The sequence below is a fragment of the Falco peregrinus genome, chromosome 4, assembly GCF_023634155.1.
Source record: "Falco peregrinus isolate bFalPer1 chromosome 4, bFalPer1.pri, whole genome shotgun sequence".
Lineage (NCBI taxonomy): Eukaryota > Metazoa > Chordata > Aves > Falconiformes > Falconidae > Falco > Falco peregrinus.
In genome coordinates this window covers 118,480,712-118,496,082 of record NC_073724.1, presented here as the reverse complement: position 1 = coordinate 118,496,082, position 15,371 = coordinate 118,480,712, and the positions used below count along the sequence as shown (strand labels likewise).

The 15,371-nt window shown below is 44.3% G+C and overlaps 1 protein-coding gene across 4 annotated transcripts in view; it reads right to left on the bottom strand.

Annotated features, from left to right (window-relative positions):
• GUCY2F (guanylate cyclase 2F, retinal) overlaps positions 1 to 15,371 on the bottom strand; it is a 53,955-nt gene that overhangs the window by 28,899 nt on the left and 9,685 nt on the right. For 3 of the 4 annotated variants that reach the window (XM_027777894.2, XM_027777895.2, XM_027777897.2), the window contains exons 5-13: positions 14,278 to 14,362; positions 10,108 to 10,204; positions 9,176 to 9,310; positions 7,642 to 7,722; positions 6,437 to 6,613; positions 5,362 to 5,518; positions 3,855 to 4,004; positions 1,543 to 1,691; positions 145 to 308 (exon numbers count right to left, since the gene is read on the bottom strand). In XM_027777894.2, the coding sequence (XP_027633695.2) occupies positions 145 to 308; positions 1,543 to 1,691; positions 3,855 to 4,004; positions 5,362 to 5,518; positions 6,437 to 6,613; positions 7,642 to 7,722; positions 9,176 to 9,310; positions 10,108 to 10,204; positions 14,278 to 14,362 (1,195 nt within the window). The remainder of the gene's footprint in view (positions 1 to 144; positions 309 to 1,542; positions 1,692 to 3,854; positions 4,005 to 5,361; positions 5,519 to 6,436; positions 6,614 to 7,641; positions 7,723 to 9,175; positions 9,311 to 10,107; positions 10,205 to 14,277; positions 14,363 to 15,371) is intronic. The other variant, XM_027777896.2, reaches the window with a different exon arrangement.

Here is a 15,371-nt window from a genome sequence, read left to right as displayed (position 1 = left end):
GCATTGATTAAAGTTTCTTACTTCGATTGGAAGGTGCTTGCCAAAGTTGGAGGTCAGATCTGCAATCTTGCTCCCTTCTGGGGAAGAGTTTTGTCCCCTCTAGCTACGGGGTTTATTTTTACCACCTAAAGTACTAGTACTTACGGGGGGAGCATTTGGGACAGTAGTTTTTCTGTCTTCTGTTTTTCAATCTCTAGCTCTTCGGTCCTCTCTCTGATTAAATCTTCCAGGTTGCTTGAATACTGCTCAAGCATCCTGAGCATTGAGTCAATTATATTGGTCTTTTTCCCTTTGTTGATGGTTTTGAACTGTAAAATCAAACTGGAGAGTTATTTAACCATCTCCTTACACCATTGCAGCACTCTAAGTTTGGAAAGGGACAAAAATCAAACACTTCTTTTAAAGGGATAATGCTAAAGACTGGCTTTGTCAGTGGCAAGAGTTCAACAATAAAGGAAAAAGGCAAACTGGAGGGTGAATTTGCAGCAATAACCATGGAAGCTGCCCAGGAGCATGTTGCTCCTCTATGAACTTTCAGTGAGGGTTAAGTGAAATACCACCTTCAATGAGATGACAACATGTATGGGAGTTGTTATGGAGGCCTACAGTGCTGCAGATTTGCACTCTTGTTTATCCCATGACCATCCTTTAGAGTAATTTGCAGCCCTTTGCATTCAGAAATGCAAGTTTCAGGGCATTAGCCACACTTAACAACCTGCTGATATGTTACTGGTGTTAAATCCATCTTTGCACACTGGCATATATGTGTATCACCATCCCCAGCACCACACTGAGTCGACCGTTCTCCTCTTGACCTGAAGCTGTGCCTCTGGATCATTTGGATAATCTGTGACTTCAGAAGCTGCCTTAGACTCAACAGTGGAGTCACATGGATGTAAATTTATTCACAGTTTCATAGAAGCAGAAGGTAAAAATTACGGATATTAGTTTACCTAGTTTGACCTTATAAGAACTTAGGAACAGTACTACTGGATCAGACAAGGAGTTTATTTTGCCAGTACCTGTCCATGAGACTGCCCGGTAACAGCTGTCTGGGAAAGCTGTTCAAACAGGACTTAGGTATGGTCGTATTCCCAGGGATATGCTCCCAGCCTCCATCAATCTGCAGTTCAGAGATCTCCTGTGCCAAACGTATCTTTGTGTTTAACAGCCTTTGGTGAATTTTCCTTTCAATCACCTTTTAAATACTTCAGAAGATTAAAAAACGTATTGATCTGAAGGTGCTATCATAATTTACAGATCTCCGTGAGACCATCCGTGCAGGTACACTGCAAATGTGAAGACACCAAGCCCATGCCCAGGCTGCTTCACACCTCACGTGGTGATGCCATGGCAGCCAAGTTCAGGACAAGGTGTCAGCCAGTCACCACGAGCCATAAAATAACCCAATAGCAAGGGCAAGACTAGAACTCTGGGATATGTTCAATCATTTTTTAAGGGCTCACTTAAAGAAAAAAAAAAACCCCACACTTTCCTGCCAAGTGCAAACACAGGATTGCACCTGCTGCTCTATTCACCAACCTTATGAAATACCTCCTCAAAGGTTGGACGACGTTCGGGGGCTTCACCCCAGCATTCCTTCATTATCTGGATACACTTCAGGGGTGCCAACTCAGGGGCTATGTTTGGGCGGCACAGGGGAGGGGGCTTCTTCACTTTCTTTATGATTTCTGTGACAAAGAGAAGAACGGGAAGCACATTGTGATATGGAGGGTCTTGATGAGGGTAAAGGACATAGACCTTTTCACCTGTCTCTTGCTCGCTCCTTCAGCTACCACCATTATTGCTCACCACCCAGTGTTTGTGTCAAATAAAGCTGGGGGTTTCTGCTTTTTTCGGCCAGGAGTCTCTTGGAGGATTTGAAAGAGAAGAGATTCATCTGCTGTCTTGTCCCTAGAGAACCAGGTTATGAGCAATAAAGTGGTTGGATGGGGGAAGGTTGTGTGGTAGATGGATGTGTGAGCCTGCAGGCTTGCATTTAATGAAATTGCCTCTGCGTCTTTCCATTAGGATCTGTGGTCCTCCAAGAGAGCAGAGGGTTATGGCCGAGCCCAGACAAGAAGGATACCAGCTTCTGATGCTTCATTGTTGACTGGGAACCAGTAGGTGGGAGGTTGATGGGAATGGAGACAGTGGAAAATATTTTAAGGGGCAGAGTTTGGGTTCAAAACAATGTCTGGAAAGTGACTCCCTATCCAGAGGTGAAACAAGATTAATAAGGAACCGGGCTTGGGCTTTCAGACCCTGATAATTCTTTAATTTGTGGGTTTTGGATAAAACAGCACTAGGCAAAGGAGCGGAGCCACAGGTTTCATTGACAGCTGAAGCACAGGCAGGGAAGCGCGGCGTCTCAACCCAACCTTGACTTCAGTTTAGGTATTTCTTAGAATATCCTGGAGGAAACACAGGTTTTTGTAAGGCAGAACTATATCTTCCTGCTTAAAAAAAAAAAAAAAAAAAAAAAAAAACAAACCAAAGGGATTGCATTTGAAAGTTTTATTTTGTGCAGTGCAGAGCTGTCAAATGGAGAGAAAACCACCCTCTTCCTGGCAGGAGCCCTGCATTTCCACAGCTGTTACTGTGACTACCCAAAGCTTTTAGGTGTTGACAGTTTACTTTAAATCTCTGGCTCATCCCACCAGTCTTCACCAAATGAACTAAACAAAGCACCTGGCCCAAATATTTCTAGGGGCAGCCAAGGGGAAATGCCTTCCCCAGACGATTTTAAAGTTCACGCCATGAGTGAAAGCTCCTTGAGGATTAGGGTGCGATGACTAGAAATTCATCATTTTATCAGGTCAGGAAAATGGAGTGCACTAAGTTCAACATTTGCTGGAGGTTCCCTAGGGGGACTAGGTGGGGGCAACACCTGCGAATTACATCATAGGCTACATCGTAGGTCCAGCTCTGAATTACAGAGCAGGTTACATCATAATCTTCATTGTCATTGCATTGTTGCAGCAGCTTGGGGTGCAGCAAGGTCAAGGCCCCAATTCTGGGGGCACTGAACTGGCAGATACTGGATAGCCATACCCCACTTGGTGACTGTCCAGCCCAAAATGTGTTGGGAATCTGCTTTCACTGAAATCAGCTCTTTTTTGATTGATCCCGCTCCCTCCCTGTTTAAGTGCTTGACCCTGACCATGGTGTGTTCGCTCTTCCTATGCATGCATGACACAGTTTGGACAACTGAGAGCTGCACCATGAGCAGTTCCTAAGGAGTTTATCTATTTGCTATTTCTGATAAAAGCCAGCTTATATATGTCATATATAATATATATGTATGTATGTTATATATATAAGTATCACTTTGTCCTCTGCTGAAGAGAGAACCTCTTTAAATAGGGAAGTAATTAAGAAAAAATAGATGGGCAGATGGACAAAACAGGATGCTAGTGAGGAGTGCAGCTCAAAAACTCAGCCCCCATGACATACAAAAAAGGGTTGATGAGTGAGAAGCGAAGACGTTTCCAAGCTATGGAAAATTCTGCTATCAGATCTCACCCCACACTTGATGAAAAGTGAAAATTTGGACAGGGAACTGGAGGTTCTGCAGTGGTCTGACCGCAGGCCAGCTCTGAAGTATCTTGGGGGGGGGGACTCAGTACCCCAGCCCCACTGACAGCAGTGATGAGTCACGTACTGAGGCTGAGATCAGAACTACACATTTTGATGTTTATTATGGATGTTTTGTTGAAAACAGACATATCACTGTGAAAAGTCATGAGATCGGGACATTATTTCCATACCAATGTTTTACACAAGGGGCTTGGCCAGACATTCTGTGCGCACTGTGCATAAATCCTTAAAAATGTACTGAAATAGTTGCCTACCTTCAGCTGAGAGCTCTGACATGCAGTATGGTGGACCCCGAACAACCACTTCTTGTAGGATGATTGCAAAGCTGTAAATGTCCCCTTTGAACGTGCCTTTTCTGTGCATGTCTGGGTCCCTTAGTAACTCAGGAGCTGTCCAGAGCAATTCTAAAAAATTCAAGAGCATCACTTTTCTTACATTTGAGCTCGGACTATTGCAAATTAGGTGCTTAAATAAACACTTCATTTCAGTCATTTAAAGAAATGTTGGAACATACTTCATTATTCACTGGATCAAGTATTTTGCTTCTTGTGACGTATTAGAAATATTAAACTTCCATCTTGACAAAAAAATTTGCATTTTCAAAATTTAACTCTACCTTTTAAAAAATTGTTGCTTTACAAACAATTTATATCCTCTACACCAACCCTGAACTTCAGCATAAGATGTTTTCTCACCATTGCAAAAAATTTAACACCTTTTTTTGTTTAAAAGTATCACTCAGGCAAAATGTTGGTGCTGAAGCCTGGATTTCTTGTTACAGTTGTTGCTCTTTTACAAACAACAGCTAATGAAGTATTTTCTGTAGCTCTCCTTAAATGAAAGTAGTTTGTGTAAAAGCAGGTTGTGACAGTCTGAAACATGATCAGTCTTCATAATCTGATAGTTCAAGTGATGAAAGACACAGTTGTAAAACATACCTAGCCTCATCTAGAAATGAATCTCCCTCAAACTAGGATATTGTTACCCTGGGAACAGTGCAATCTGAGTAATGGGAACAAGGAACATGTAAGCTGCTGCAATATATATATATATATATAACTTTTGTAAGGGAGGAGAAGAAGGTCTTCTGGGAACTGCCCTGACACACTGGAAATGTGTAGGAACCAGATCCTGTGACCGAGGGATCAAAACACTACATACTAATTGAAACCAGGTTTTAAGAACAAACTGGGATACCAGAGGAAACCCAAGGCAATAGCAAGGTGAAAGAAATCTTGTCAGTCTCCAAACCTGGTCCCACGAGATGCTGTCCCTAAGTGGTGGGGATGCCACATGGCAGCCTTTGGTGATTGGCATGTAGATGATCTATTTCAAAGAGACCTGTATCATCTTGAGTTTCAGATGGCTCTTTGCATTTGGATTAACCTAAAACTTCAAATGTAGGGTTGGGGCTAAGGATGTTAAACCAATTCCACCGGTCACAGAAACTCAGGACTGATCAGATTTCAGGGGCACTTAAATCCTTCTTCAGCTATGACAAGCTTCAGTTCTGTCACTGCTTACAATAAAATCTTTTTTCCTTACCATGGCACTGCTACTCACCACACTTTCAGGAAGTCTGAAAAACTTTGCTTATCCTTTACTGTAACAGTGCATTGTATACAGGTAACCAGATGCGGTAAGATTGAGCACATAAATCCTTGTGTGACCACTGGCCTGCACTTGCATTAGGACAAGCATCTGCTAAATCAATGGACAAACATTTTTTTAAGAAAAATAACAAAACCTTATGGCACCTACCTTCTGGGGATGGCTGAATATATGGGCATTTCTGTGCTTCTAAGAGCTCATTATAACCATAGTCAGTGATCTTCAGCACAAATCGGCCATCCACAACACAGTTACGAGACTTGAGACGTCCATGGGCAAAATCTCGATGATGCAAATACCTAATTCCCTATGAATACATAAAAGATTGAGGCTGTTCCTTAAGAATTATACTATCCACCAGCAGACACACCAAGTCAAATTGTCACCTTAGATGGCATTAGATACATCATTCACTCTATGTTAAATGCAGTCCTATCAACCCAAGACACTATGGGGGAAATCCAGTAACGGATTAGGAACAAGAATTAGGTTAGCTGCATCCCAAAATAATGCTGGAAAGGACTGGCAACTTTAGGAAAAGTCAAATGCCTCCCTCTGTATCCCTAGGATTCATTGTACTCTGAAGTTGTACTTTTAGACAAGGTTAAGAAGATGGGCACAAGTGGTACCCAATGGTTAGGTCAAGGGAAGCCAGTAAGAGCTGAATGCCCTTACCCAGCTCCCTCAAGGACGGTCAGAAGGTGGATGATCATGGGCTGTAAGAATAGTTCTGGCAGTCTACCTTCTGTAGGTCATCTGTGCCAGACTGGTAGTTCACTGTTTGGGTGAAAACACATGGGATGTGATTGGAAGTGTGTGAACGCTCGTTTGAAGTGAACACATGCATAGCCAACCTGTGGCAAGGGATGGCTACCGTTTGGTTCTATGCTGAATGCATTTCTGATTTATGACAAGAAAGGGCCTCTGGAATGTACAAATTTGTCACCAGATTCATTGTTCTAGGTGATCAGTTCTAGCTTGATGTGTGGTTTTAACTCCTCATCCTGCTGCATGGATGTAGTCCTATTACCCCAAATAGTGCTTCTCTCGGATGGTAACAAAATAAGAATAAGAGGTCTCCATTAAAGACCCTCTATACCAGTATAACTACAGTCACATTGGTTTTCCCTGCATTACTATAAAAATCCCAAAGTCCTGAATTAAATAGTTATGTCAATATAAAAGTCACATGCATGTCACGCCTCAGCAGGAGCAATGGATTTACTTTAATTAGATCCATCACGAGAGAGGACTTAAACATCCAATCCAGTTTCATGTCTTCGTTTCTCAGCAAGTCTTCCAGGCTTCCTCTGGAGCAGTGCTCTGTCACTATGGCAAAGATGCCACAGTCAGAGAAAAAGCCCAGGAACAGATTCACATTTTCATGACGCAGATCTTTCATCTGAAACAAGACAGTGAATCACAGCAAGACCAAGTCAGGTAGACATCTGCTCAGCAGCTTCTCTATATCATTAGGTGTCCTCACCATTCTTGTAGTCCCAGTCTTTCACACAAGGATGGGGAAGAAAACAACCTCTTTGCTGCTTACCTTCAGCTGCCCTGCAATCTTTCTAAGCTTTGCTTTTCTTAATCTATCCATTAAGACAAAGAAAGCAAGATAGCAAAAGCAAACAGAACAGAAATTTGTTTTTCTTTAGACGAGCTAGATTGGATCTTTCATTGGGACAAAATGGCTTCACTGGGGTAAATTGAATTCAGCATGTGGAGTCTTACTCCAGCTCTGATCTGATCTGGAAAGCAGTTCCAAGACTGGAAGATCCAAAGTCATCCATCAATGGTGCTTTTGGAGACATGCCCTGGTAAATTTGTTATATTTATGCGCATAAAAATGCTACTTCTATGTTAGGAGTAGCTGCCAACAACTAATGGCCTTGAATTTGGAAAATAAATGTGTCAGCTTGTCATTTAGTAATACAATAATAACAATAAAATTGAAGACTAAAAGCAAACTTCTAATAGGCATCTTAGCAGGAGGCACAAAGCAAATCCCAGAGAAATGCACAGCCACGTCTGTGCCACACTGTCATCAAATTATACATGAAAACAGCTGCCAGTGCATTCTCCTGCCCCGACACTGGCAGGGATTATTTCCTCCAAACTGCTCTGCCTTTGCACAAAAGGTCACTTAGAGGACTTACTGTACATTCAGCATGGCACCAGCTTTGAAGTGGCAGGTCCAGGGTGGGGTTTTGCAAGCTGCTGACTCTGCCACGTGGGTTATTGGTGGGTATGTCAGGTGCAATTGTGCATGGTCCATTCCACCAGATTTCACTAGACAAGACTCACCGACAGCCATGGCATATGATTCAACAGTTAAACAGGAGACAAGGAGAATAAAAATACCCTGCCATCGCAGAAGTGCCCCCGAGCAACCTTCCCTCCACATGCCCTGTCATCCCCTGTTCTTACCTTCCTCAAGACGTTGGTGGAGCTTTGCCGCAGATTGTGAACTGCTCCCGCCTCAAATTTTTTCAGCCACACCCAGTCTCCCTGTCCACAATACAGGTGGGTGAATGATAGAGCAAGTCTCTGAGCAGCAGATAACGTTGGGACCTAGGTCTGAATTCCACGTCCTTGACTTTGAAAGTGTTTGAGGGTTTGCAGTTGTCCTGGTTTTGGCTGGGATAAAGTTAATTTTCTTCTTAGTGGCTAGTACAGTGCTGTGTTTGGGCTCTGATGTGAGAACAAAGTTGAAAAAGCACTGAAGTTTTTAGTTGTTGTGGGGGTGATGTTTATACTAAGTCAAGGACTTTTCAGTGTCTCCGGCCCTGCCAGCAGAAGGGCTGGAGGGGCACAAGGAACTGGGAGGGGACACAGCCAGGACAGATGACCCAAACCAGCCAAAGAAGTATTCCATACCATAGGATGTCATGCTGCATATATAAACCAGGGGAAGAAGAAGGAATTGGGGGACATCTGGCATTATGGTGTTTGTCTTCCCGAGTCCCCGTTATGTGTGACAGAGCCCGGCTGCCCTGGGGATGGCCGGACACCTGCCTGCCCAGGGGAAGCGGTGAATGAGTCCCTTGCTTTGCTTTGCTTGCGTGCGCGGCTTTTGCTTTACCTATTAAACTGTTCATATCTCAACCGTTGAGTTTTACATTCCTTTCTGATCCTCCTTCCCATCCCTCTGGGTGAGGGGGAGTGAGCCAGCAGCTGCATGGGGCTGGGTTGCCAGCCAGGGTTAAACCATGACAGCAATGTTCTTGGCAGTAGATGCTTTCTATACTGCACCTGAATAAGAATATCCACAGCAAACCCTCAAAAAATGGACTGAGGCAGGAGCTTCACTTGGATCAGAACTTCATGCCTGAAAAGTGTATTAGTGTCTGATAAACAACAATAAAGTGATTTAAAAAGAAAGTACTCTGCCCAGAACTTTTTTCTGGCATTAATGATCCAGTTGATTTTGCTCCTTTTCAGGAAAAACTGCCATGCCATTTTTTCAAAAAGCTGTGTTTTTAGGAAAGAACTGATGAATGTCATGAGTTTTCTTGGCCATTGCTTCTGCTTAAGCTCCATACTATCCTGTCAGCACTAAGGGGAATTTGATAGCCTTTAATCTGTGTATTTGGATCCTGTCCTGTAAGAAGTGGCCTTATTAGAGATGTCACCACCTAAAGGCTGTCTTGTAAGAAACGTTCTTCATGATGCCTTTACATGGTAATGTCTCTAATATCCTGTTAGTTACTGCTAGAGTCCCAGTTGGAGACACACCTGGCAATGTTACGTATGGATGTTGAATACCACCACTCACATGACTCCAAGGGTCAGAGCGAGGGTCGGGGTAGAGCTGCCTTAGACACTGGCAAGTCCATGCTTGGGAGTAACTTATTTTCACCCTTAGGGTCTATCAGCAGTGCTGCAGCTCAAGACTTTCCTCACTTAATCAGCTCAGTGAACAGCAAGTGGTGGGAGAACGCTGCACGAGGTCCCTACCTACCTCATACAAAGCCACGCTGGAGGTTTCGTGGGTGGCAGCTGTGCTTTTCAAGGAAGAGGAGCGGGTTACAGATTTCAGGCTTTTGCTGTCGGCTCCTATGCTGTTTGCATCAACCAGGCTGTCCAAGGTCAGCCTCTGGAAGGCAAGGAAAGCAGGTGCAAGACAGTTACCACCTTTGGATGTGAACCTCCACTCCAGCTCTGCCTTGGGCCATTGATTTCACCCATGCTAGCAACCTCCCAAACCTCCCAAACTTCCTATCTCACCTCTCTGAATACCTCTAAAAGACCAAGGTTGATCCTGTTTGGTACCTTGAAACACTACAGCAGCACTTGTGATGGAAATGTCATGGCTGAGAGACACCAGAGGAGGCAGGTGTTTCTCTTTGCATTGCACAAGGAAGTGTCTCCTCTGGAACAAGCAAGAAACCCGTATCTATGTGAGTGACCTATGCAAAGAGATTGCTCCACAGCAGTCCATATTATTGGCATGGTCCTGGGCATGGGGCTGGTCTATGCCAAATAACAGTCCCCCAGGAGATCCCCAGCTCTGGAAAGGAGCCAGCACAGGCCAGGAATGGTTCCCAGTAGGTGGTCTGGATGCAGACAATTTTAGAGGTTAAGATGGTTTAGCTATATGGACGTGAACTATGCTAAGCCATCCAACCTCAAGAACAAAGAATAAGCCTCGGCTGTTAGAATAAACACAGCCAAGGGTACTATTTACATAATTGTAACGGCTTTCACACTGCATGTGCATCTAATCTAAGATTCAAAAACACTCAGCCTATGGGAAATTTTCTGATATGCAGGGGAAAATGAGACATGCAGAAGTGAAGGAGCTTCCTAGAGCTTCATGGGTATGACAATATCACAGAGCAAACCTGTTTTTTAGTGTCCCACCAGATTACTTTCATGAGTCGAAGGACTTGCCTTATTATATATCTCTGGGTTGATGAAGATGACGTCATCCAAGGTCAGTATTATCTTGTTAGGTCCCCTGAATAGCTGGCTGTTCAAGATACTACGCCTGCAAGAGTTGGAGAGTTACCGTTAATCATTTTTAGGTGGGTGACCAGTTTACATCACCTCTGAGCGCCCCACATCTGGCTTCCCTGCAGTATTAGGAAAGTGCAGCATGTGGTGTGGCAGTGGGGATGGACATGGGTGAAAGCAGTAGACAAGTCATGATGCCCTGGCTTAGAGTGAAATCCCCTGAGTCAAGGGTTATCCAATTCACAGATTACAAAAGCTGTAATCTCAAAGGGTCTCCATCACAAACAGATATCTTGAGTCAATCTGGTTACAAATATGAATTGGTTCTGTATATAATGCACACTTTGTTTTGCTTGGTTTTATTTTCCATATCCCAAATCATTCTCCATTAGAAGGGAATAATAGGTTTTATTAGACCAGCCAATCTGGCTGGTGAGAACACCAGCCTTTCTTAGGGACTGAAACTGAATCACGGATAATTTATAAAAGACGCCTGGACACAAATTACCATCAAAATAGGCTGGCTGAATCTCTCTGTTGTAGCATAGTGCAGTATGAAGCATACAGCAAGATACCCCCTTGCAATGACTGTCAGCTCATACAGAGGGAAAAGCTGCAGGGGATGAGCAGTTTGGCATGCGTGGTGTAGTGCAATGCGACATGGAGGTCTTGGAAGCAGTATTGATGAACCAGGGCTGTTTCTCTTGGTCAGGAATAATTAGATCAAGAAGACCATGCCGATTCAGATCTGCTTCTTCCAGGACATGAGCCAGATGGGTTGTCTATCATACAGTGTGTAACACAGAACAAATGCGCTTCTGGCCTCTCCATAGGATGCTGCTGCCTGTTTTCCAGGGGATGACTCTCTGCACTCGTTGGTAGGCTACCAGATTTGCAGAATAGCCACCAGCAAGAAAGAAAATTCAGTATACTCGTGAGAACAGCAAAGACACTATCTGTTGCTTGACTGCATCCTACTACTTGCACAGCTTCTTTTGAATTTGCAAGGCAGAAAACTCAACAAGAAATGTTGTACCATCAAGGACTATGTTCATGTTCATGGCACAGTTCAAACAGGCTTACGTCCACTTTGTGCAAATCGATATCAAACACTCCAGAGTTTCATTGTTAGTTTTTAGCTGAGATTCATCTGACAGTAATACTCAACACATGGCTGTTTTAGGGACTCAGAGAAGAGGCTGAAGTCACACCCCATCATTCTGGACCCCCTATTTCAATGGACATCAATGTCTAGCACAGAGCACAAAGCACACTGTTATCTATTAGACAGTCAAAAACTCTCAAGCAGAAACAGAGAAGGGAGAGGAAAGCTCCCCCATTGCCCTCAATGACACTTTTTGTTTAAGGAACTTTGTTTACACCACAGCAGATGTCTGATCTGCACAGACCTAAGACTTTTCCTGATGAGGTGGGCAACAGGACGCCTTTTGCTAGCTGTACTCTAGAAGGAATTCATTTCACAAAATCCCTGTACATCACCACAATTCACTTTTCCATTGCATGTATCACTGGGAATTTTAGAAGAACACAGGCAGCTTTCTGGAGTTCAGAATGAGCCTTGGCCACACAAGCTCAGGTATCACCTGGTAGTCTTTCTCTACCACTTTGTCCCAAGCCACCCAACTCATCTTCATGCAAAAACCTCATCACATATGTACCTTTCACCCTTCCACCTGAAGAACTTGCTTGGTCAATCTCATCCTTTCACACAAGCATGGAGGAAAGCACACCTCTGCCAAAAGCAAAGCACAAAGTGTGGAGTGACTCATTTAAGCTCATGCAGAGCTAAGCCTGGAGTTCCCACATTTGAACTCAAACCATGCTGTGGTTTAAATTTAGTTCCAGACATGCCCTTCCCTAACATAAATCAGTCTGAGTCATTCTAGACCTTTTTTATTTTTTTTTCTTCCCTTGCAGATGGCCATACATCTTCACTCATGACTGAGTCTTCCCAAGCACAGTCTGGTACTTGTGGAACAGCTTACAAGTAGAGTAGGCAGAAAGACTGTCTTTTATTTACTTAATTGTAGAGGCTGGTGGCCAAGTAATAGATCAGGGTTTTAAAGTGCGGGTGGATGGAGGCAACCTCCTCAGTGCCTGCAGTTGTAAGATATTAGAAGCAGCTGTGTGTTATAAACAGGGGGGCTGTTTAGGGTGTTGCTCGCTGGGTGGCCTTATATAATCTGTGTTTGGAGGGATGATTCAGGAGTGGAGAGAAAACATGTTTTGGGATGATCTGAGAGGCAAAGCTGGATGGTGTAATCCAGGAAACTTTGCTCTGCTGAATTCATTGCTGCTGAGTAAATATGCCTTCTGATTTCAGTCACACGCTATATAGACATCAATAAGGAGAGAAAGATTATTTCAGGGGGCAGTTTGGAGCAAAAGATTACCTTAGGTTATGGCCTTAGTGTCCTTGCCAAAGAGCAACCCACAGGCCCTGGACCAACAAGTCCATGACACCTTGAGTATAGAGTCGGGACACAAGCATAACCTATGCAATTGTTGGAAACCCTCCCTTCTCCAGCAAACTACTTAATTTGCTCCAAAGATCGTATGCCCAGACCAATATATATGCAGTGTGAATGACCAGGGAGCTGGACTTGAGTTCAAAACAGGGAATAAATTAGCTTGGTAATAAAGAGGTACCCTAATTAATGGCTCTGAACCTTCTCTAGAGATATTATCTCTCTCTTTAGTACATGGAGAAAGAGGTTCAGCCTAGTGCTTCATAGAAAGTAGGAATATATTAGGGAGAGAAATTCAGACAAGAATGATCTGGAGAAAGAAAAAGACATTTAACATGGCAGCCCACTTGGTCTCCACCCCAATGTTCTCAAAGCAGATTCCCATCTTTGGGTTTTATGGCATACTTTGAACTTCCAAAGTGATAGTCACTTTCCTAATGATTCAGAGCCATCATCCAGCTAATCCTTCCAGTAACAGACTGCAACATTCTTCCAAACCAGGACTGGATAAAGGGCAAAATGACTGCTCCTGGGACTGCAGAACCAATGTCCGCAGTGCTCAAGCCACTATCACTTTAAAAAGTTGTATTTGGTTTGCATGGCAAAGTTTTGGTAGTGAGGAGGCTACAGGGGTGGCTTCTGTGAGAAGCTGCTGAAAGCTTCCCCTGTGTCTGATGGAGCCAACACCAGCCAGCTCCAAGACGGGCCCACCGCTGTCTAAGGCTGAGCCCATCAGCAATGGTGGCAGCACCTCTGGAATAGTGTATTTAAGACGGGGGAAAATCTGCTGTGTGACAGCAACTGCAGCTGGAGAGAGGAGTGAGAACATGTGAGAGCAACAGCTTTGCAGACCCCCTGGCCGGGGCAGAAGGAGGCAGGAGGAGCTCCAAGCACTGAGCAGAAATTCCCTGGCAGCCCGCGGTGAAGCGCATGGTGAGGCAGGCTATGCCCCTCAGCCCATGGAGGTCCATGGTGGAGCAAACTTCTATCTGCAGCCTGGGGAGGATCCCATGCCAGAGGGACCCATGCTGGAGAAGCTCATGGAGGACTGTCCCCTGTGGGAGGGACCCACACTGGAGCAGGGGACTAATGTGAGAACCTTCCCCATGAGGAGGAAGGAGCGGCAGGACAGCGTGTGAGGGACTGACCACAGCCCCCATTCCACATCCCCCTGTACCACTGCTGGGAGGAGGGAGAGAAATCAGAGAGCCTGGGAAGAAGGGAGGGGTGGGGGGAAGGTGTTTTTAATATTTGGGTTTATTTCTCATTATTCTACTATGATTTAATTGGTAATAAATTAATCTGATTTCCCCAAGTGGAGTCTGTTTTGACTGTGATGGTAATGGCTGAATGACTTCCCTGCCCTTACCTCGACCCTCCTCTCATTATATTTCCTCTCCCCTGCCCAGCTAAGGGCAGTGACAGAGTGGCTGTGGTGAGCATCTGGCAGCCAGCCAGGGTCAACCCACCACAGAAGTGAAGAGATATGTGGCTGGAGAGCAAAAACCACAATCAAACCTTCTATGTGTTCACTCATTGTCTAAACTGCTGGCTGAAGTGCAAGTCTCCCACCAAAGCTAAAAGTAGCACTGAACCAAATACGTGATGCAATTCTCACCTGATCAGGGAACCCAGGCTCACAGCACCAAGCACCAGAGCAAATAACAGCATCACCCCCAAAATCATGACTGTAGGCTCAATCCCTGTGCAAAGAGGGGGAAAGAATTAGTGAACTAGAAATCCCTTTGATTTAGGAAATAACATTAAAAATATCAATATCAGATCATTAGACTACAAAGTTAAATATTCAGCCAGGAGAATGCTAGAAGGCAATTTTTATGCCACGTTAATCTGTGAATACACAATACTTACTGACTTTATTTACATGAGACTGCAACTACTTTATCTGTGTACTTTTTTTCTATACCAGACCCAGAGCCCTGAATCAGTGGAAAACCAGTTTTTCTTCAAGCAAATAAAGACTGGATTCATAGGGAAATATTAAGTTTTAGAGGCAGTTTCTGAAAAGTTCATAACTTTTTAACATTTGACCCTCTGCTTTCCAGGAACTGAAATGCTGAAAAAGCTTTATCATGTGGTACCAAACTGACGGCCAGTGTGAGTCACCAGCCTATCTGGGGTTCTTCATCCCCTGCTACAGATTTCTAATGCTGAAAAGAGCAGAAGAGAAGGAGAAGGCAGCAGTTGTTTTCCTCAACGAACCCACCGACACAAAGTACTGGAGACGGATACATTGCTCAAGAGCTAAGGAAAGCCAACATGAAAGGATGAGCTAAATTCCGGTGGGAACTGTCTGCTGTCTGTGTCTCTTCTGTCTTCTGTTTTTTTTTTTCTATTTTATTCTGTCTGTATTCAGCAATCCTTAATCACAAACAAGCACAGAGAGATCTGGGTTGATAAAAGGTTTGTAACTCTACGTTACACTTCCACCTAAATCACAGGGTTTTTGCAAGCACTGAAACCTAGAGCTTCCCAGTGAAAGATGCAGGCATTTTTGTAAATCGATGTCCTTTCCTGGAGAAGGAAGAGCATTTTAGCTGAAATTTTCCTGCCAGGTTTGGACTTCCTTTCTGCTTCAGCCCAGAGCCCCAGTCCCTGATTGTCCTCACACATACACCGGCCCAGGCTGCCCAGAGCAGCTGTGGGTGCCCCATCCCTGGCAGGGCTCAAGGCCAGGCTGGACGGGGCTGG